At 41.7% G+C, this 21,471-nt stretch overlaps 1 protein-coding gene across 1 annotated transcript in view; it reads right to left on the bottom strand.

Moving 5' to 3' along the window:
• The window catches only part of TUBGCP3 (tubulin gamma complex component 3), a 110,524-nt gene that overhangs the window by 18,279 nt on the left and 70,774 nt on the right, over positions 1-21,471 (bottom strand). Inside the window, exons 14-17 of the mRNA XM_065412856.1 lie at positions 12,304-12,493; positions 10,821-10,956; positions 9,929-9,997; positions 4,500-4,635 (exon numbers count right to left, since the gene is read on the bottom strand). Of these exons, the coding sequence (XP_065268928.1) occupies positions 4,500-4,635; positions 9,929-9,997; positions 10,821-10,956; positions 12,304-12,493 (531 nt within the window). The remainder of the gene's footprint in view (positions 1-4,499; positions 4,636-9,928; positions 9,998-10,820; positions 10,957-12,303; positions 12,494-21,471) is intronic.

The raw sequence follows: 21,471 nt of genomic DNA, 5'->3' as shown, positions 1-21,471 counted from the left end.
ACCTCTCAATTTATTACACTGAGGCAGAGGAAGAGGAAAAAGTAATGTTCATCATATGGAATAGCTCTGCCAAGTTGTGACCAACAATCAAAGCAAATGGAACCCTTTGAACTCCTATACAAGTGTTAATTCATTGATATGATTGTATGCCCTTTTTGTGGGACCTCTCTCTATTAATATCATTGTTTTCCAGGTTGGATATCACCTGACTTTCCCAGACATCATTTCACAGCACCTACATTGCAACAGTATTTCCACGTAAACTAAATCAAGAGTGCAATGATCTCTCACCTACACACTTTACAGATGGAAATCTATAATCTTGAATGTCCCATTGATAGAGCCCTGCACAGATACAAAATTTGTATCCCCATTTGATCTGCAAACATGGATATAAAAGTGGATATCCACGGATTTGCAGGGCTCTACCAACCGAGTTTGTTGAGTCCTGCTGTACCAGCACTGAGTACTCAATACAGTAGAATTATCTTAGTTTCGATCCAGTGTTAGGGTGCTTGACGAAATGGTAACACTGTGTATGTATGGTTTATTGTTAACCTTACATCCTATTTTGGTATTGCCTAGGACAGTGGGGAAGCAAACACTTCATAGGAGTTTAGTATAGATCAAGACTGACCATAAATCTGTCAATGTCCCAGTCCTGCCTTTCTGTAGTTCCTGAAATTACAAAGAATTGGACAAGTCTGTCTTATCAGAAGATGGAACAACTTGATTTTATTTTAGAACTTGTGTTGCCCTACCACTACTTTTGGTTCCATTTGCATAAGATGGAAATATAATGAATGCAATATCTCCATCAATGTTTTTATGCCAGATGCAACTGAATCAATTCACAAGAATCCAGAGCGCATTCTGCAACATATCCTAAAAAATATTTCTAAACAATCTTATAGAGACAAGTCCTGGCTTTTCAAATGTGGGGCACAGGCAACAAGAAAGCATCTGTCAGATTCATCTTCATCTATGTTTTATTGGAGACTTCTCCCCACTATACTCATTGCAATAAGTGGAGTGACTTCACTCCACTTTCATGCACGTGAAAAGTGCTCATTGTGCAGGCTCAGATAATCCCTTACCTCAAGACCACACACAAATACATTTGGGTACAATCCTGACATGAGAGTCTATAGCTCTCAAGCCACTTAAAGTTACAGCTTCCAATTTTAGATGGATATGGAAATAGTGTAAAGTTCCAGAGAGTGCTGCCCCAATAGATAAAAGTATGTGTTAATACAGAGGTCGGCAACCTTTGAGAAGTGGTGTGCCAAGTCTTCATTAATTTAAGGTTTCACGTGCCAGTAAAAGGTTTCGCATGCCAGACCGGCAGCGCGGTCGACAGACAGAACCCCAGACCAGTAGTGGGCTGAGCAGGGCCGGCGGCCGGGACCCCAGACCGGCAGCGGGCTGAGCGGCTCATCCCACTGACAGTCTGGTGTTCCAGCCGCCGGCCCGGTGTTCTGGCCACCGGCCCTGCTCAGCCTGCTGCCGGCCCAAGTTCCATCCATCCAGTGCTAGTGCCGGCCCGGGTTCCGTCCATCCAGGCCAGCAGTGGGCTGAGCGGGGCCGGCGGCTGAGCCCCCCGGCTGGCAAGGGGCTGGAGGCCGGAACTCCAGACCGGCAGCAGGCTGAGCAGCTCATCCTGCTACTGGTCTGGGGTTCCATAATCCAGGCGGGCAGCAGGCTAAGTGGGGCCGGCGGCCAGGACCCCGGCTGGCAGCAGCGTGCCACTAAAAATCAGCCCACGTGCCGTCTTTGGCACGCGTGCCGCAGGTTGCCGACCCATGTTAATATTTGTGAAAAGCCAACAAAGTGAGGAAACAGAGGGTGAAATACTATCATCTCACCCGATTGTACCCAAGTATTGGAGAGTTCTCATTGCTTATAGGAGGTGTATCATATCCCACGTGTGACATTTCATGTGTTACATTCCCACACCATAGGAAAGTAGTCTCGAGGTAGCCATCTTGACCAGTATAAATCAAACTTGAAGATTCAGGGGAGCTGGGGGAAGAGGGAGATAAAGACTAGGCCAATACAATATATGGATACTTCTCTACCACCCAGTCTGTTCACCTATACTACCACATTCCGAGCTGGGAAGAGCAGCTGAATTGGAAGGCAACAAGTTGTGACTTTTGTTAGTGCTAGTATGCTTCAGAGCTTTCTAATTTCACTCCTACCCTGGCAGCTCTGCACCTTCTCCCTTCCTTTATGCCACTTTAATCCTAGCAATGGAGTGGAGTAAGGGTGGCAAGCAGGGAAACTACTAAGCTCTGAAGGGTGATTCAAAGAGGCTTGCTACTTTCAACTATAGCTACTCCCTTTAGCTGGGGAGTGGAACACCATGAAGAACATGTGGGACAGAGCAGCAGGAGGAGAAAAAAAAAGCACTATGGGGAAGAGACAGGCTGAGGGGAACAAAGGAAACAGGGAGAACAGGTGGTAGCAGGTGGGAAAAAACATCAGAGAGAATTAGAAAAAAACAGCAAAGAAAAGAGAAGACTATGAACACAGGAGAAATATTTTGTCATATTCTTCATCAAAAAAGGAAAAACTAGAAACCAATAACTGGCAATATCTCCAGGAGCAGCAGATGTTTTTCTGAGGATGGGCCTAAGACAGCGGTTCTCAAACTGTGGGTCATGACCCCAAAGTGGGTCGAGACCCCATTTTAAGGGGTCGCCAGGGCTGACTTAGGCTTGCTGGGGCCCAAGGCCAGGGCCGAAGCTGAAGCCCCACCGCCCGGGGCCGAAGCCCAAGGGCTTCAACACTGGGTGGTGTGGCTCAGGTTACAGGCTCCCTTCTGGGGCTAAAGTCCTTGGGCTTTGACTTTGGCCTCCCCGCCCAGGACGGTGGGACTAGGGCTTTGGCTTTCGCCCCCTCCACCCGGGGAAGCAGGGATCAGGCTTTGGTTCAGGCTTCGGTCCCCCCTTTTGGGGTCATGTAATAATTTTTGTTGTCAGAAGGGGGTCATGGTGCAATGAAGTTTGAGACTCCCTGGCCTAAGAGATTATGCCTTTTTTCAGGAAGGCAGGGTCTCTAATAATAATGGACCCAATTCCCTCTGCAAGATTTTGCCAGCCAAGAGGGTCATGGATCCAAGTTACAGATTACAATATGAAGTTACTATATATATATAGCACTAACAGTGTGTTAGTAGCTTTGCTGATAGCTGTGAAGACAAGGGCTCTGCCTCATTTAGCTTACTGTAACCGAAACCAGTTGAAATATAATTAGAGAAAATAAAATTTGTAACAAAAATAAATTTGAGTGTTTGTAGCTCAATACTTATGTTGTTTTATGCTTTCTATGCTTTTTTTTTTAAAAAGTACTTATTACATAAAACAATGAAAACTATCAATATTGGTTGCCTTAGTTTATTTTCCTTGTGTTACAACTACAAAAACCACCTCAAAGCACATTTAAAACTGAACAAAACCTCCACCCACTGCCTCCTGTGCTCTCATTTAGAAAAAGTATATTGGCTTTATGCTCTTAAATGCTCCATATTAAAGTTATCACCATGTATGCAAGTGCAATTGAGTATCTAGTTTCAGTTTTAGCCTACAACAGGATTTTCTTTTTAAATACCGTTCCAATTTATTGAACAAAATTTGCTTTTGCTCTGGACAATAAGCAGAACACTATCTTATTTACTACAACTAAGGAAGATATTTAAAAACTTTAGTTTTTTCATTAAAATACACTAACCTATGAATATGTGAAAAGCTATTTCAGATATCAGCGCTGGGCCTACAATATATAATGGACAATGTGAGAATAAAACTGCCCACACTGAAGCCAATCAAGCTTCGCATGGGTGTAGCTGTCCACCTTCATGTTCTCCCTCGCAGGATTGGGACCTTATTTATTACATAAAAAGTTCAGACATCTAATAACCTGATTGTAATAAAAGAAACTGCCAGACTGTAGCAAACAGTACTGCCAAAATACAAAATAAATGATTTAATATATTCTGAAAAAATTGATTAAAACATTAATTATATCTCTCTCTCTCTTTCTTGATTGTGAGATCTTTTTTAAAATATACACAGTAGGCCGAGTTTAGAGTTTAGCTACTTCTGACTGACGCCATGCAGTTTTGATGCATCTTTTAAAAACAACTGCATTGATTTTCGTCTTTTCCCTCCCCTGAAAAAAATAGAAAGAAAGTGAACAGAAGCCTAAGAAGTTCTCAATTCTACAATAATTCAGTGACTGAAGATCAACAAGCAGCAATACAAAAGTCATAGGATAGACTTTCCATTCCCAACTATCATGCCATTTCTTCAATAATCAAATTTCTTATGTGATCAAGTTAAATAATAAAAACAAGACATTTCATAGTAGGTGGCAACAAAATGTTATTTATAAATTATTTTTTATCTCCACTAGCTGGATTTTTCCCTGGTGTACAATTTTAGCTAAATTGCATCTAAACACCAGTTAATACATTACCCATTTTGTTTTTCGCCTACCTGGCATACATTTCAGGAGCTTTGCATTGCACATATGTCCTTTCCATATGTCTGTGAGAATATATTCCATCCGCTTTGCTCGCCATAGGAAGTTAAACACCCTTAGGTAGTGGCTCATGCACTCTCGTGTAAATACCTGCAATTAAAATCAATATAGCAGCTTAAAATAAAATTACCAGATTTACTATCTGTTCATTTGGTTTCTTTAAATCTTTCTATGCTATCCCAAGCAATGTATACAGGTTTTACCAGCAGATTACAACGGGAAATAAATCCAAAGCTCTAGGGAGGTTAGTCCCTCTATGCAGGGAGCTGATCTGGCTCAGTCATCAACTGCCCAAGCAATAAGCAAAACACCATTATAAAAGCTGAATCAGAAAAAAATTAGAGTAAAAGGTTCCACTACACTAAAATAAAGTCAAAGTCTGGACTGGCACAAGAGGACTTCTCAAAACCAAGTGATCAGGCGAGACTCCAGGATCGCTCGGTGCCACAACAGTCATAGGCTGTGGTGCAGGGTGAATCGGGGAAAAAAGATTTTCTACAGTGTGCAGAAACTGCCTCAAGGCAGTTTACAAACTACAATGTCAAGTCAGCAATGATGTATCTAAGGCTGCCCAGGTGGGCTCTAGAGCACTAGAATTGAAACATCCCTTTTCAGTCCCAGACAACCTCAACAATGGAACAAGCCTTGAATAATGACAGTTTCTTTACACTGGACTGTGTAACCTTCCCTAAGGTTGTCAATACAAATAAGACACGGATTCCTTTTAACCTGTTAGACTTTCTTAAGACCCCTAAAAAGAAAGCAAGAGCTGATCTGAATAAGGTAACTTCCGGACCTCTTTTTGGACACACACAGAGCTCTTTCAGTGTATGAAGATATTTTTCTCTTACTTCATTGGGGTGGACAGGAGAGGGAGAGAAACTGGCTGAGTCAAGTGGGAAAAGGAACCCATCTTGGGAAAGACAACGGGAAAAAGCAATGATTAAACCTATCCTAATGATAAACCAGGAACATATACCTGCATTAAAGAGCATAAGTTTCCCCATATACCCATCATCAAGCAGATAGCTGCCAGAAAAAAAGATTAAAGGTGAGTCTCTCTCAGATGTTCCTAGGGATCATGTCACATGATGGCTGGCCCCTTAAGGAAGACGCACCTAAGACCACCTATGACCAGCTTAATTCATTTTCCAGGTGAGAAGAATGAAGATTCTGTGACAGGTAGATCAGGTGACCAATCAAGCCTCTAATTAGGGAGAAGAATGTGGGAGAGGGAGAAGCTCAAGTGGGAGCCTGTAACAAACCATCTAAGATAGATGGGAAAGCTAGGCAGGACAGATGCATGGGAGCCTGGCTTGAGGAAACAGCTGCAGGTGAGTGCTGCAGAGAGAGAGAATGGCTCCTCCACAGAGTAAAGGGACTGTTTGGATGATAACCCAGCTCCAGGAAGGAGAGCTGGGGGGAAAGAAAGACTGAACTGTGACCATTCTCCAGGAAGGAGGGCTGAGGCCTCTTTCATTATGGAGTTCATTATGAAGCACCTACTCTTCCTAACCCTGCCAAAAAACCAAAACAAAAACCAAAAACAAAAACAGCATGTGGGAGTGGGCTATGTGGCCAATGCCAACTGGCAAGGTGATTACAAGAATATCCTGATTCTGGTATGTACATTCTGGGTCACCAAAGAATGTCACATGGGATCTTAAATGAAAGCCAGGATCACACTGGTTGTTAATATCGTTGTGAAATGTATGTACAGATGCTGTGTAAGGGGTTACGTATGTATACCGAAAATATGTTTTAAAGTATGTATTAATGTACAGTTGACAAATTGATTTTCTGACAGAAAAGTCAAGATCTCTGTTGGCATGTAAATTCAGCATTGTAAGCTACCACAATGGAGAGTCATTTACATATGAAGTCAACAGAGGGGCAACACACCAAAGAATAAGCCACAGAGGGTTATCCTGACTGAGTACAAACAATAAATTTTGGGGGAATATAAAGAGAAGGCAAGGAACACACCCTTTATCCTGCACCTAAGGAAAGTAATTGGGCAGTGTGATTACATTCATGAAAGTTGGATCACAACCAGCCTTGGTTGAAACACTACAAAGGACATTTGGGGTGAGATAACAGGCTAACCTAAGGAAGGTTATGTTTAGCCTCTAGAAAGCTTGTTATGATTTTGTTTTGTATGTAACCCTTTTGTTTCCACTAACCCTACTCACCATCTTTTGAATCTTTGATGGCAAACTTATTTATAGTGAAAACAATACTATAGCTTAGTGTTGTGGTATTATACAGGGAGCTAATCCTGAGTTGAATCAAACAGGCTGGTGTGTACGTTGTTCCCTTGGGGGCAGCAGGCCCAGTATTTCTGAGTGTGTTCAATGGAGAAGGGGCTGGACACTACAGGAGAATGCTTCAAAGGAACTCAGCGACTGGGGTACACCTGTTAACCTGCAAGCCAAAGGAAGGCATAGCCCAGAGGAGACTGCTTAGGTGGCTAACAGGCTGATGATGTCAGTAAAGCACAAGGAAGGCACAAGCAGGTTTCCCTCACACTGGAGCCCTGAGGGGAGGGTGGTAACAAGGTGATGCAAAGTCCTGGGTACTTTGAGAAGTGTCACAGGAGGAATCACCAAAAGAAAAAAATAGACAAAAAAAATTAAGACCCAGATTTCAGAAATGCACATGCTCAAATGTTGTATGTCTATTTACCACAACTGAATGTGCAATCCTGGTAATTGTGCATATGCCATTTGGAAAATCTGGGCCCAAAAGCCCAAGTCCAGCTCTCTTGCTTGGTTCTGTCCACCTGCTGGAGACAGGAAAACAATTAAGCAGGATTGGACAGATACCCTCTTTATAGGGAGAGACATGTCATAAGAACTTTGCTCCCTCCCATCGCCATCTCCTGGTATTACGATCCGTACCAACTGTCTGGGCTGGTCTATGGACATTGGAGTGCTAAGCCATCCTTTTTGCTTAATCTCAATGGTTTTATCTGCAGATGCAAGAGGAGAATAACTCTCTCTCTCTCTCTCTCACACACACACACACACACACAAACTCACTCCTGCAAGTTAAAATATAGTTGAACTGTAGTCCATTAAGAATAAAAGTCTTATGTATACAGAGATCTAAAGCACTAGCAGAGATATTTTCTAATGCATTCCTGAGCAACACCCAGTGCTTCTCTAAAGCATTTTCCTCTTGTTAACTGAAACAGCAACTGCAAGCTTTCCAAGTACTAACACAATACTTCAGACTGCAGAAATGTAGCATTTTCACTTATCCAGAGTATACCTACACTGGACATGCTTACACCATATGTATTTTGATTTTTACATTTGCAACAGTGAAGAGGCTTCTAGAACATACTTTAAGATATACATGAACAAAGATCAACATTACTATGCTGTTATATTCTTGACTTGATTAGGAATAAGAAATATAAATGCATTAAATGTTATATGGGTTTCTATACATTAGATTTACAGATAACTGTATGATAGTAAGTTACATCACTTAAGAAATTTCCTATATTTCTACGGATGCTCTTGCCATTTTCAATTTACAGCAGGACCATAAAGCTCCACTTTCATTATGGTTCCATCACTATTCCCATTATAAACACTTGGGATCTGTTAAACCAGAAAGCACTTTTTGTTCTTGGGAGGTTTGGGGCACCTTTCAATTCCCAATAAGATAACTGGGAGTTGAGGATGCCCAGCACTCTCCTAGAAGTGCTCAGTATTTCTTTTGCTATTCATGTGGAGTTTTAATATTCCTCTTCAAATATGACCTTCAAGGTCTCCCAAACAAAGGCTTGCTGGCTGGCTTCCCTGTAATTTAAAAATGAAGTGACATTTTGCTCAAAGTGCTCAGTAAAAAACAAACTCAGGATCCATGGAGACTTTAATCCTTCATAAAAAGATGCTAATTTTTCTACACTGGTTCCTAAAAATATCACTTCACTTGAGAGCATGAGGTGATACTATCAGCAATGGCACACAGCCCTTCACCAAACCTAGTTTCTAGTGGACAGCTGTACACCTCAAACCACTCACACCCGATTTTCCTCCTCTACTCAATGAGCTATTCTAGAATAGCAAAAGAGTTGCAGATATCGGAACTATGGTGCATTTGTGGAGGAGCCTGCATCCTGGTTGATGCATGGGGGATAGATAGCAGTGTAGACAATCAAAAGTATCAGAGCCACCCAGAAAAAAGTTCCAGGGAAAAAGAGACCAAATTTCTGTGTATGTTACAAGGAACTCACTGGAATCTAGAGATGTTACTCTGGATGAAGTAGCAGGGGCTGGTAGGGATAAGAACTTAATTTTTTCAAAAGGTATTTTAGTCAATAATTCTAACGTTTAATAAACAAACAGTCATATGTTTCACTGGCAACTCATGAACTTAAAATATTTGATCCCATTATTTCTAAGTAGCAGCATTTAAATTTAAAATGAACATAATATTCCTTTTTTATGTCCTGTTTAAATCAATTACGTTAGGTACATTCTATGTGTTTAATTACTTGCTCAGCTGTCTACCTTCCTGTAACTACCGCTTTGAAAGGTAAAAAGTTATGTAAACAAACAAAAATTTACCAGGAACTGGAAAAGTGAAAAAAACTGATACACAGAAAGCGTCTGTATTATTGTTGAAAGTCATTTCACCACAACTGAGGATTGCACCATGTTTCCCCAAATGGTAATGTCAAATGGTGAAAATTAAATTAAGGGAGGTGGTTTGAAGAAAAAAAAAAGTTTATATGGATGAGTAATTAGCAAAAAGAATCTGCCCCCAAAGGATGGGGAATGTGAGAATGGATGAAAAAATTAGAGGCCCAGGGAGGTATTTTTCTCCTTTCTCTAACTATACATCTATGTAAAATACCTTCTGCTGGTCACTGAGACCTTGTTTAAAAAAAAAAAAAAAAAAAAAAGCACTGAAATTCTTTACATACGGTAAATGCATTTTGAACAACAGTGCAACTATTTTCTCATCAGTTTTAATGAATACTGCATATCAAATTTAACTAATACAAATAGATTCCCCTAAATATATTTTACAGTTTCTTGCAAATTATCCCAAATTAGTTGCTACAGTCTAGAAATAATGGCAGAAAATGAACAATCCATTTATTAAGTACTTACTAAAATCTTGCTGGAACAAATGAATTATTTATTTTAAGTAATGAATGTTTTAACTGTAGCATTTTAGCAGTCATTAATAATTTAGAGAAATTGAGATTTTGGTTGAACTGTTAATACAATGGGTGCATCTGACATCCCAAATCTCTTTAATCATCCATTTCTAGAGTAAAAAGGCTATTTTAATAACAAAGCATTTAGCAATCTAAATGGATATCTGAGAAATCCACACAAACTACAATATAAAGCCTTACCGTTGCAATTGGCCCATCCACATGATAGTCTAGACTGAAGACATCCCATCCAGTATCACCAGGAGATACCTACATGGAAAAAAAATGCTACATTTAGTCACGTATCAAAGTCTGCACATTGCTGAAATCTTGTTTACTGTTCCCCCAAGAACTATGAAAAAGCAGTTATGTTTGCCAAAAATGGCTTCTTTCAATATATATTATATTGCTAGTTTTCACAAAGAAATACTATAACAACTTTGTTTCGTTGGTTTAATAACATGTAGATTAGATATCTTTTGAGGCTAAGCACCACATTCCCTCACTAAACTCCCATATTTTACAGAAGCATCTCTGATGCAAGGCTGCCCCAGAAAATATTCACTGTTCATTTTCTTCACGATTCCGTACCACCAGCGTCACAAAGACCCTGCCCCCGGTTCTCAGAGTGGTGACAGAAGGAGCTAATTTCAGCCCCCTGATTCTGGACTACTAGCCCCTGTATAAATAACAGCAGGACACTCCCTACTCTCTCTCTCATACTGCTAGTGTTAGGGACCTTATATCAGCAGAGGATCAAATTTAGCAGAGGTAATCTTACACTTTTGGGGGGTGTGGGGTGGGAGAGGAGGGAATAGTTCGTGTAGAAGGAGGCTGTGTGTCATCCACCAGCTTTACACCAAAGATTCACTCTAATATTAGATGAGTAGAGGCAATTCTCTGCTGGGAATCTCCAGCCAGGGTAAGGCCAGTTTGTGCTGTGTGAGCAATACAAAGTAACCTTAGTGGACAGAAGAATGCGACTCAGCATGAATAGAGACTAGAAGTTCACCTGATGCTGATCCAAGAGCTAATTTTAGATATTTATACCCAGAAAATAACTTTCTTGTCAGAAACTGAAATGACAAAGTACCTCCAGAAGTCTAACATCCAACCGTTTGAGGATCTCGGGATTATCAAACTGTGCATTAGTTGCCCTGACAGCTGTTTCAAGGATTCCTGTCAGATTATGCTGATACAAAGTGGTAGCTGGTCGGGCAAGCTCTGGCCTAGAGGTTACAAAATAAAGTCATTATATACAGTTTATGATATTGTATAGTATTTACTTTGTATTATGGTAGCAATTGCAGTGAGTTTGTACAACATTTAAACATTTCTCTCCAAATTGTACTTTCAAAATTAAGGACAACTGCCTACATTCACTACCTGAACGACTGAGAAATGAGACATTAAATAACATTGAGAGATTTTAAGTAATTTGTCTATTTGTGTATATAACAAACACATCAGTGCTAGTGCTAGATTCATTACCACTTGATGCAAGTAATTATTTTAAAGATTATTAGTATCTAACATAAAACTGTTCTATAATTTTAGTCACATTTACAATCAGAAAGAACTACCGTTTATTTGTACTGCATTAATATGACAGCTACCACCAGCAAGCCACTAATTTTAGTTAGTGGTTATGAGAGACTTGTACATACTAATCTGAAGTGCTTAGACTGGCTGATGAAAGTATCTAAAGCCCATAATCCTCAATTCAATAGGAACTTTTTAAAGATCTACATCAAGAGGTTGTTTTTCCCCACTAGAAAGTTCCTTACTATTTATGCGTCAAATGCAGTATTGATTCTATGCACCATCCCTAGTTTTTTTGCTGCACATTATTTGCTTTCTTAAAAAGTGCAACCGACACATTGCATCAATAAAAAATGTTAGCCAAAGTTGTTTTTGATGTTTATCAAGTTAATGGAAGCTTTGTAATACACAATCTGTTTTGCAGAAAAAGGAGAGCTGCTTAATGGATTTTTTTTCTTCTTACACATGAAATTTCAGCAACATGACCACGAACTAAAATAAGGCACTATGCAAGTATGCTTCTTACAAACTCAGCTGGGCACTTATGCCTGCAGTTGAGGGAGCCAAACGTTGAAGTTGTGAGCTGTCAGTTGAAGCTGTAATCATAAATATTAACTATGCACGCTAAACATTTTGGAAAAAAAAAAATCATAGAAATACACTTAAGGATGTAGAAATGTTGTGTTTATAGCAGTGCTCATGAGTGGTGTTTTAAGAGTACTAGAAATAGAGACAAAATTTAGAAATCACAGAGCACAGGCACTGGAAATGCAGGCAGCCCAGGGCACATCAGGAGGGAGAGGGTAACAGTAGTTCAGCTTTTAAAGATCTTGAAATTCTTTTGTACTTACTACTTACAGGAGAAACCAAATTTCAACTAATATTAAAAGGTCAAAAAATCCAGTCTAATATTTTGTTGAATCTAAGGATGTCTAGGTAACCCCTATAATAATAAAATATTAGTTGCATTAAAATGTTTTCTTTTTAGAAAGTGATCTGTTGTACATTTGCAAATATTAGAAATGTCATCTTACTTAAGCAAGTCCATTAAGTGTCTTATAAAATCTCCTTGACCAAGAAGTAAGTAGCGCCTCATAGCCTGCATATGCTCCAGTAAATTGTACTTTTTATTGAGAACATCCAGCAAGTATTTGCTGGTCTCAAAGTAAGCTTCATCGATTTTTCCCTGAAATGCATTTTCCAAATCTGTGAACAAGTCAGCAGCTGCAAAAACAAAAACAGAAAATACAAGGATTATTAATATACGTATTTAAGAAAAACACTGAAGATGAAAAAAAGGATACAAATGTAGAGGTATTACCACTTCCACAGATTCTAATTCTCTATTTCGGAACTGACCTATCCATGAAGCAGGTGTGGACTAGCCCGTACACCAGGGTCAATCAACATTAGGCAAAGATCGCCAATATTGACCTTCAAACTAAGAACTCATACTATTTCATAACTTTTACAGCAAATATCTGTCTACTTTCTCCAGCTGCTGTGATATTGCAGTATTCAGGATCACACACTGTTCTGCAACCATCCAACAGAACATACGAATAGGATGTGTATGCAAAAGGGAACAAGACAAAATGTGATGGGGCTTTAAATAAAACAAGTCTTTAAAAGTTGAGAGTTGTGGGTTAATAATGTAAATAAAATTTTAAAGAGTTAAATTGTAATCCTGACATTCTATTTAGAGCTAAAAACACTAGTCAGACCAATGAAATTGTACAAAGGGACAGAAGTTAGAAACAGTGGCAGAAATATAATAGTGAGATTTAAATGTGGGGGAAGAGGCAAGCAACCAAGCAATGATATACCTGGGGGAAATAGTTGAAATACATACATACATACATACCAGGAGGGAGAAACCTAGGGCATGTCTACACTTACCTCTGGAGCGATGGATCCAGCTGGGGTCAATTTATCGTGTCTAGTGAAGACCGGATAAATCGACCGCCGAGTGCTCTCCCATTGACTCTGGTACTCCACTGGAGCAAGAAGCGTAGGCGGAGTCAACGGGGGAGTCAGCAGTCGACCTACCGCAGTGAAGACACCGCAGTAAGTAGCTCTAAGTACGTCGACTTCAGCTATGCTATTTTCGTAGCTGAAGTTGCGTAACTTAGACCAACTTGCTCTCCCCCCCTTCCTAGTGTTGCAGGAGACTTAAGTGTGAGTGGAAAGTAAATTCAGTATTACCGATCATGAGCATGCAAAAAGCAAGCATCAGGCTAAGGAGTCATAAGATTAACTAAGAAGTTGTGACATTTTTAGAAAATAATAAATTTATGGTAGTTTATATGCCTTCTGGTGATTGAACCTTTAGAATTCACATTCCAGCTTCTCTCTACAACCATGCAAGCTAGAAAATTACTTTTTTTTTTTTAAATGAAAGCTGAGATTCTTGTGTAATCACATGAATCCAGGAGCTGGGGCTTTAAGGAAAAACACCAAATATCACAAGACTCACAATAAAAGTTACAAGAGTTAGCAGCACCAAAATTAAATGTGGGTTTTCAGTGGCAGAGAGGGAAGAAGGAGTGACCAATACATATATGCTTCAAAACTGCAAGGGAATCACATCGATGAATAAGGAAGCAATAGTCCATCTCTACATGACTCTGGTACAACTGCACCTGGAATATTGTATTTATAGCCTTCACATCATATTACCATTACCATTGACATTGATGAAATTCAGTGTGAAACAACAAAAGTTACCAAGAGACTAGATTACATTTACAAAGAAAGATTAAGGAATAAATATGCATAACTAGGTAAATGACAAAATGTGTGTGTGGTAGAGCTATAATAGTCTACAGATATTTTAAGAATAAATGGAGAAAAAATATTTAGAGTGATACAAGGGACTGAAACTAGAAGAAACTGAACAAAAGTAAGAAAGGGAACACTGACAAAATATGAAAAATTTCTTAAGAGTGAAATATGTTAGAATGAGATTCTTCAATGGGAAAGGGTTGTTACAATTAAAGTTGAAGTGGACAAAACACTAGAAAGTGAATTGTAGGGAATAATCCTGCATTGTCCGATGGATGGAGTTAGTGATCTGGTAGTTTTCCATCATATCCAACTTTTGTCAATTTGAGGGTAAAAAGGTAATAAAGGGAAGAAAGTATTACCTGAAATACCCATTTAAATAAATGGTGTCATTTCAGTCTTTTGTGCGAATACAACATTTCTTCAGTTGATTTTAAACTTCAAAAAAAGGTGGGGGGAAATGGAATGGGACTACTGGAATAGGGAGACTATTTACTTCTAGATAGTATACTGTGATTTTAAGGTAGCCAACTGCTTAAACACACTGCCACCTGACTGACTTCTGTAGCAATAATACTATAAAGTATGGATGAGATTCCATTTTCAATTATATTGTGATTTAATAACTACTATTTTGAAGGTGGTTTTTGAAGCTCTAGCTAATATGCAATGTAACTAGCTCACAAACTTTTTTGGGGGGGGGAGGGGGAGAAAAAAAAGTGTCTCAGCTGGACTGGAAAGTTTCACAAGTTTTACACAAGCATAACCAGAACCAATATCAAGATACTCTTTTGCAAACCTAGAAACTAAAAATGGGTTATTTTTAATGAATTAAGCATGGCAAGTTGTTTGTTTTTGTAAAATAAGGAACTGGAGTCTGAAAAGTGGGAATAGTTAATTTAACAACTTGTGGAACTCTCAGCCACAAGACAGAGCGCAAGCACTTAACAGGAGTCCAAAGAGAGCACAGATTATCCAACAAGTTCTTGGAATGCACTGGAGACAACTTTTTATTATAGAAGGTGAAGAAAAGGGAGAAACTATTCTGGATTTTATTCTGAGAAACAGGGAGGAGCTAGTTGAGAATTTGAAGGTGGAAGGCTGCTTGGTGAAAGTGATTATGAAATGACAGATTTCATGATTCTAAGGAATGATAGGAAGGAAAACAGCAGAAGATATTGGACTTCAAGAAGGCAGACTTTAATAAACTCAGAGAATTGGTAGGTAAGATCCTGTGGGAAGCAGGTCTCAGGGAAAAAAAGAGTTCAGGAGAGTTGACAGTTTTTTAAAAGAGACCTTATTAAAGGCACAAGAACAAACTATCTCAATGTGTAGGAAAGATAGTAACTTTGGTAAGAGGCCACCCTGGCTTAACCAGGAAAACTTCAATGACCTGAAACTCAAAAAAAGTGTCATATAAAAAAGACAACACAAGCATGTAGGGACAAAATTAGAAAGGCCAAGGCACAAAATAAGATAAAACTAGCTAGGGATATATAGGGTAACAAGAAAGCATTTTATAAATACATTAGAAGCAAGAGTAATACCAAGGATAGGGCACACCTATTACTCAATGAGGAAGAAAAGACGACAACAGAAAACTCAGCAATGGCTGAAGCGCTAAATGCCCTTTTTGTCTCAGTTTTCACCAACAAAATTAGCCGTAATTGGACAACTAACATAGTGAACATCACTATCAATGGGGTAGAATATGAGGCCAACATAGGAAAACAACAAGTTAAAAACCAGTTACTAACCTTCCGTAACTGTTATTCTTTGAGATGTGTTCACAGAATCATAGAATATCAGGGTTGGAAGGAGGTCATCTAGTCCAACCCCCTGCTCAAAGCAGACAGATTTTTGCCCCAGATCCCTAAATGGCGCCCTCAAGGATTGAACTCACAACCCTGGGTTTAGCAGGCCAATGCTCAAACAACTGAGCTATCCCTGCCCCATTCCAATGTAGGCATGTGCTCGCTCCAAGCACTGCCGCTGGGAAGTTTTTCCTTCAGTGGTATCCATCAGGTCAGTTCCGGTGCCCCTGGAATCGCACTTTCATAGCGCCAGCATAAAGGACCCTGCTGACCCTGATGGTTAGGGTCTTGAGAAAGGGACTCCTGTGCACACTGCTAGTGGGTCTAGCCATCATTCGAGAGAAGTAATCACCAATGGAGAAACTGTATTGACTATGTCTAGATGTCGTCAGCTTTGCAAGTATACCATCACCAGCCATGCTTGGAAGAGTCTGAGTTGAAGTCTTGCATGCTGAACCACATAGGTGCAAGATGTCATGTGGCCCAGGGGCTGTAAGCAATTTCTTGCCATAGTGACAGATTGATTCTTGAGACTTTCTATAAACTTCATTATTACTTGGAAGCATGCTTCTAGGAGAGAAGCTCTGGCCTGTACAGAATCCAGAACTGCTCCGATGAATTCTATTCTTTGGACTGGGGAGAAGGTGGATTTCTGCGCATTTATGAGCAGACCTACATCCTGGAAGGTCAACTGTACTAGTCTCACATCTGCCTCTACTTGAAGTCTGGACCGATCTCTGACCAGCCAATCGTCGAGGTACAGATAAACCTGAACCTTTGACTCCTCAGGAAGGCTGCGACGACCAAACACCGAGGGGCCGCCGAGAGACCAAACGGGAGCACCATAAATCGGTAGTGAACACAGTTCACAACAAATCTGAGGAACCTTGTGTGTCCCTGAAAGATCGCAATGTGGAAATAACCGTCCTTTAAGTCGAGAGCGGCGTACCAGTCCCTTGGATCCAAGGAGGGTATGATGGAGGCCAAGGAGACCATGCAGAACTTCAGCTTCTTCATGAATTTGTTGAGGTTTTGCAGGTCCAGAATCGGTCTGAGACCATCGTTGACTTTCGGGATTAGAAGATACCAGAAGTAGAACCCCGGGCCCTTTAGCTCTGGCAGAACCTTTTCTACTGCTCCCTCCCTTATGAGTGACTGCACCTCTTGGGCTAGAAGCTGCTCTTGGGAAGGATTCCTGAAGAGGGACAGGGATAGAGGGTGGGAAGAAGGGGAACAACAAAACTGAAGAGTGTATCCCAGCACTATCATGCATAGCATCCATCGGTCCAACATCCAATAGAAGTGGGATAACAGGTCCACAAAAATGGGGGAATTTGGATCCATGAACTTTCTTGGCACATCGTCCTCGAAAGTCCCATCAAAAAGCCTGTTTTGACCCCGCCGAGGGTCTGGGGGGTGCAGGCGCAGACTGTGGCAGAGGTCTCCTTCTATAGCCCCTGCTCCTCCTCCCGCTATAATCCTGTCAAGTGGAGGGGAGGGGGGAAAGCGAGCAGTCAGCTGTGTCCTGCAGTGCTTCCTCACAGGGGCCAGAGTATGAAGGCCCAAGGACTTACGTGTGGCCTTTGAGTCCTTTAAACTGTGAAGTTTGGAGTCTGTCTTCTCAGAAAAGAATGACATACCCTCAAAGGGGAGGTCCCACAAAGTTTGTTGGACCTTGTATGGCAAGATTGAGGATTGAAGCCACAAGCTTCTCCACATAGCTACAGCTAACGCCATGGATCGGGCTGCAGACTCCGGCACATCCAGGGCAGCCAGTAGTGACACCTTTGCCATGGACTAGCCTTCCTCAACGAGTGCCACAAACTCTCGTCTTGACTCCTGAGGTAGCAACTCCTTAAATTTTTGCATAAAGTCCCAGGAGTTGAAATTGTACCTGCTCGGGAGTGCCTGCTGATTGGTGATCCTGAGCTGGAACCCCCCGTCAAATAGACCTTCCTCCCAAAAAGGTCTAACTGTTTTGCATCTTTGGCGTTGGGTGGCGGTCCCTGTTGGCCTTGCCTTTCCCGCTCGTTGTCTGCCGCCACCACCAAAGAGCCTGGTGGTAGGTGTGTATACAGGAACTCGAACCTCTTCACCGGGACAAAGTATTTTCTTTGTCGTTTTTGCAGTTGCCCTGATGGGGTCTGTGATAGCATCATTCGGGGGGCAACGCCACCCTTGCAGGGCCCATTGCCACCAAGATGTTCACAAGGGAGTGGTTTGACTTTCTAATTTCCTCCACCTGGATACCCAGGTTCTGAGCTACCCTCCTTAGGCGCTTTGGATGCACCTTGTAATCCTCTTGCAGGGGCACAATATCAGTTCCCGTGACCGCCTCATCTGGGGAAGAGGAGGAAGACGCCTGAACCAGCACCGGGCTCTGCTCTTCGCCCTCAGCACTGGCCGGGTCCTGCGATACTCTCTCTTGGTACATGGTACCAGAGCCTGGATCGTGTTCTGGTGGTGGAAGCAGTCTGGACTCAAGAAGCCACTGAATATGACCGCTTGGAATGGGAACCCGCCTGTGCTGGAAATGCCCAGGGATTCCAGAAAGGCCACTGCATGGGGAACTGCCACTGTCCCAGTGGCCACACCAGAGGTGGGACCCCTTGGCTCTGGTCCATAGCAGGACAGCGTCTGCTGGAATGCCAGTGCCGGCTTCTCCATGAGACGTAAGACTCTGCCTCTGAGTTAGTCTCCGAGGATCCCTCCCAAGACCAGGGTGGAGCGGTGCCGACTGGTGCCGGTGAGCAGTGCCAGGAGGGAGAAGACTGGGGTGGTGCTATCATGACTGGATTCCCCTTTGAAACTATTTGAGGCCTCAAGCCTGCAGAAGTCTTTCCAGTCAGTTCCACTACTGACAGCTCCTGTATGGCAGAGGACATCAGTACCGGTAGCGCGAACAAGTCCCTCATCGTTACAAACACCTCCAGCATTGACATTACCAGCAGAGTCGTAGGGCTCCAGAGCCTCTCTCGTGGTGGCAAGTCTATCAGTGCCAGACTCAACGGCTCCCGTTCTGGGACCAGAATCAACAGCGTGGCACGGGCTATCAGTGCCATAGGGTGGCCTGATGCAGGTCACACCCTGGCAGCGTCCCTTTGTCCCACTGACCTCAGTGTTGGTGATCGGCCACCGTTGGTCTTCCTTTGCTTCTTCCTACACACTGGCGATGGTGAATGGTGCCTAGGCTCTCTTGCCTGCACATCCTTCTTTGGCACCGGGGTTGACTGACAGTGCCGAGGTTCCTTAGGTGTGGTCGGAGCGTCTCGCCTTGGTGCCGGAGATAGAGAATGGCACTAGGTGTAGCCAGAGTGCTCCTTACTAAGGCCAATGTATTCAGTGCCAAGTCCGAGTGGCCTGGCTCTGATGGAAGTCAGAGTGCTGCCTCTGTGAAGACAGAGCAGCATCTAGCATTTCTATACTTCTTGGTGTGGGGCTTAAAATCCCTACAAATCTTGCACTGCTCCTGCATGTCAGCTTCTCCCAGAGACACTTAAGATGGCTGGAATGGGGGTCATTCACAGGCATAAGCTTGTGGCATGATTCACAAGACTTGAAACACGGAGACCAAGGCATGTCCCAGTGCCAGGGGGAGGGGGAATTAACCCCACTTAGCAGGGTTCCTAACTAACTAACTAATAACTGAAACTTAACTACTAAGTTTAAATCAACTATATACAATAAGAGAGAGGAAAGTCCACTGAGGAGTACTTGCAGCAGCAAGAATGAGTCGTAGTTCCAGTGACCACCTTGGGCGGTAAGAAGGAACTGAGTGGGCGGCAGGGTCCTTTATACAAGCACTATGAGAGCGCAACTCCAAGGGGCACCAGAGCCAATGGATACTGCTGAGGGAAAAACTTTCCGGCGGCAGTGCTTGAATGGATACGAGCAAGCACTTGAAGAAGAATTACTTGGACAAGTTAGATGCCTAAGTCAGCAGGGCCCGATGAGCATCCTAGAACACTTAAGAATTGACTGATGAGATCTCTGAGTTATTAGAGATTATCTCGGAGAACTCAGAGGCAGGAGAGAACCCAGAGGACTGGGAAAAGGGCAAATATAGTACTTATCTATAAAAAAGGGAATAAGGACAACCCAGGGAATTCTAGACAAGTCAGCTTAATTTTGGTACCCAGAAAGATAATGGAGCAAATAATCAAACAATCTATCTGTAAGCACCTAGAAAATAGTAAGGTGAGAAGTAACAGTCAATATCGATTTGTCAAGAACAAATCATGTCAAACCAACCTAATATCCTTCTCTGACAGGGTAACAAGCCTTGTGGACAGGGGAAGCAGTAGAAGTGATATATCTCTACTATAGTAAGGGTTTTGATACGGTCTCACGTGACCTTCTCATACACAAACTAGAGAAATACAGCCTAGATTAATCTACTATAAGGTGGGTGCACAACTGGCTGGAAAACCATACTCTGAGTCTAGTTATCAATGATTCATAAGTGAGCTGGAAGGGCATATCAAGTGGAGTCCCACAGGGATCTGTCTTGGATCTGGTTCTATTCAACATTTTCATAAATGATTTGAATGATGGCAGAGAGAGTACACTTATAAAGTTTGTGAACAATTCCAAGCTGCAAGGGGTTCCAAGCCCTTTGGAGGACAGGATTAGAATTCAAAATGATTATGACAAACTGGAGAAATGATCTGAATTACACAATATCAAATTTAATAAGGCCAAATGCAAAGTACTACACTTAGGAAGGAATAATCAGTTGCACAAATACAAATTGGGAAATGACTGCCTAGGAAGGAGTGCTGCAGAAAAGGATCTGGGTGTCATAGTGGATCACAAACGAAATGAGTCAACAGTGTAACACTGTTGCAAAAAAAGCAATCATTCTGGGATGTTTTACGGGAGTATTGTAAGCAAAATAAAGAAGTAATTCTTGCACTCTACTCAGCACTGATAAGGCCTCATCCAGTGCTTAATTTGTGCCAGGGCTTACCAGGACTGAGCCCCAACACCTCTAGGTTTGGCAGTTCATAGCCCTGACACCTCTGGGCTTGTCATATCAGTTATGGATGTAAAAACATTGCATGAACTCTGGCACCTCTTTCATTACAAATTAAGCACTGGCTTCATCTGGAGTACAATGTCCAGTTCTGGGCACCACACTTCAGGAAAGATGTGGATAAATTGGAGCAGAGGGGAGCAACAAAAATGAGTAAAGGTCTAGAAAACATGATCTATAAGGAAAGATTGGGGGGGAAAAAAACAGGTTTGTTTAGCCTGGAGAAGAGAAAACTGAGAGGGGACATACCAGTCTTCACGTACATAAAAGGTTGTTATAAAGAGGAAGGTGATAAATTGTTCTCCTTAACCACTGAGGATAGGACAATTAGTAATGAGCTTAAATTGCAGCCAGGGAGGTATAGTTTAGACATTAGGAAAAACTCCCTAACTGTAAGGATAGTTAAGCACCTGAACTAATTACCTAGGGAGATTGTGAAATCTCTGTCACCAGATGTTTTTAAGAACAGGTTAGACAAACATCTGCTAGGATTGGTAGATAATACTTAGTCCTGCCTCACTGCAGGGGATGGGACTAGAAGACTTAACAAGGTTCCTTCCAGTCCTACA

Source organism: Emys orbicularis, chromosome 1, assembly GCF_028017835.1.
Source record: "Emys orbicularis isolate rEmyOrb1 chromosome 1, rEmyOrb1.hap1, whole genome shotgun sequence".
In the NCBI taxonomy this organism is placed as follows: Eukaryota; Metazoa; Chordata; order Testudines; family Emydidae; genus Emys; species Emys orbicularis.
This window is presented reverse-complemented; position numbering and strand designations above follow the sequence as displayed.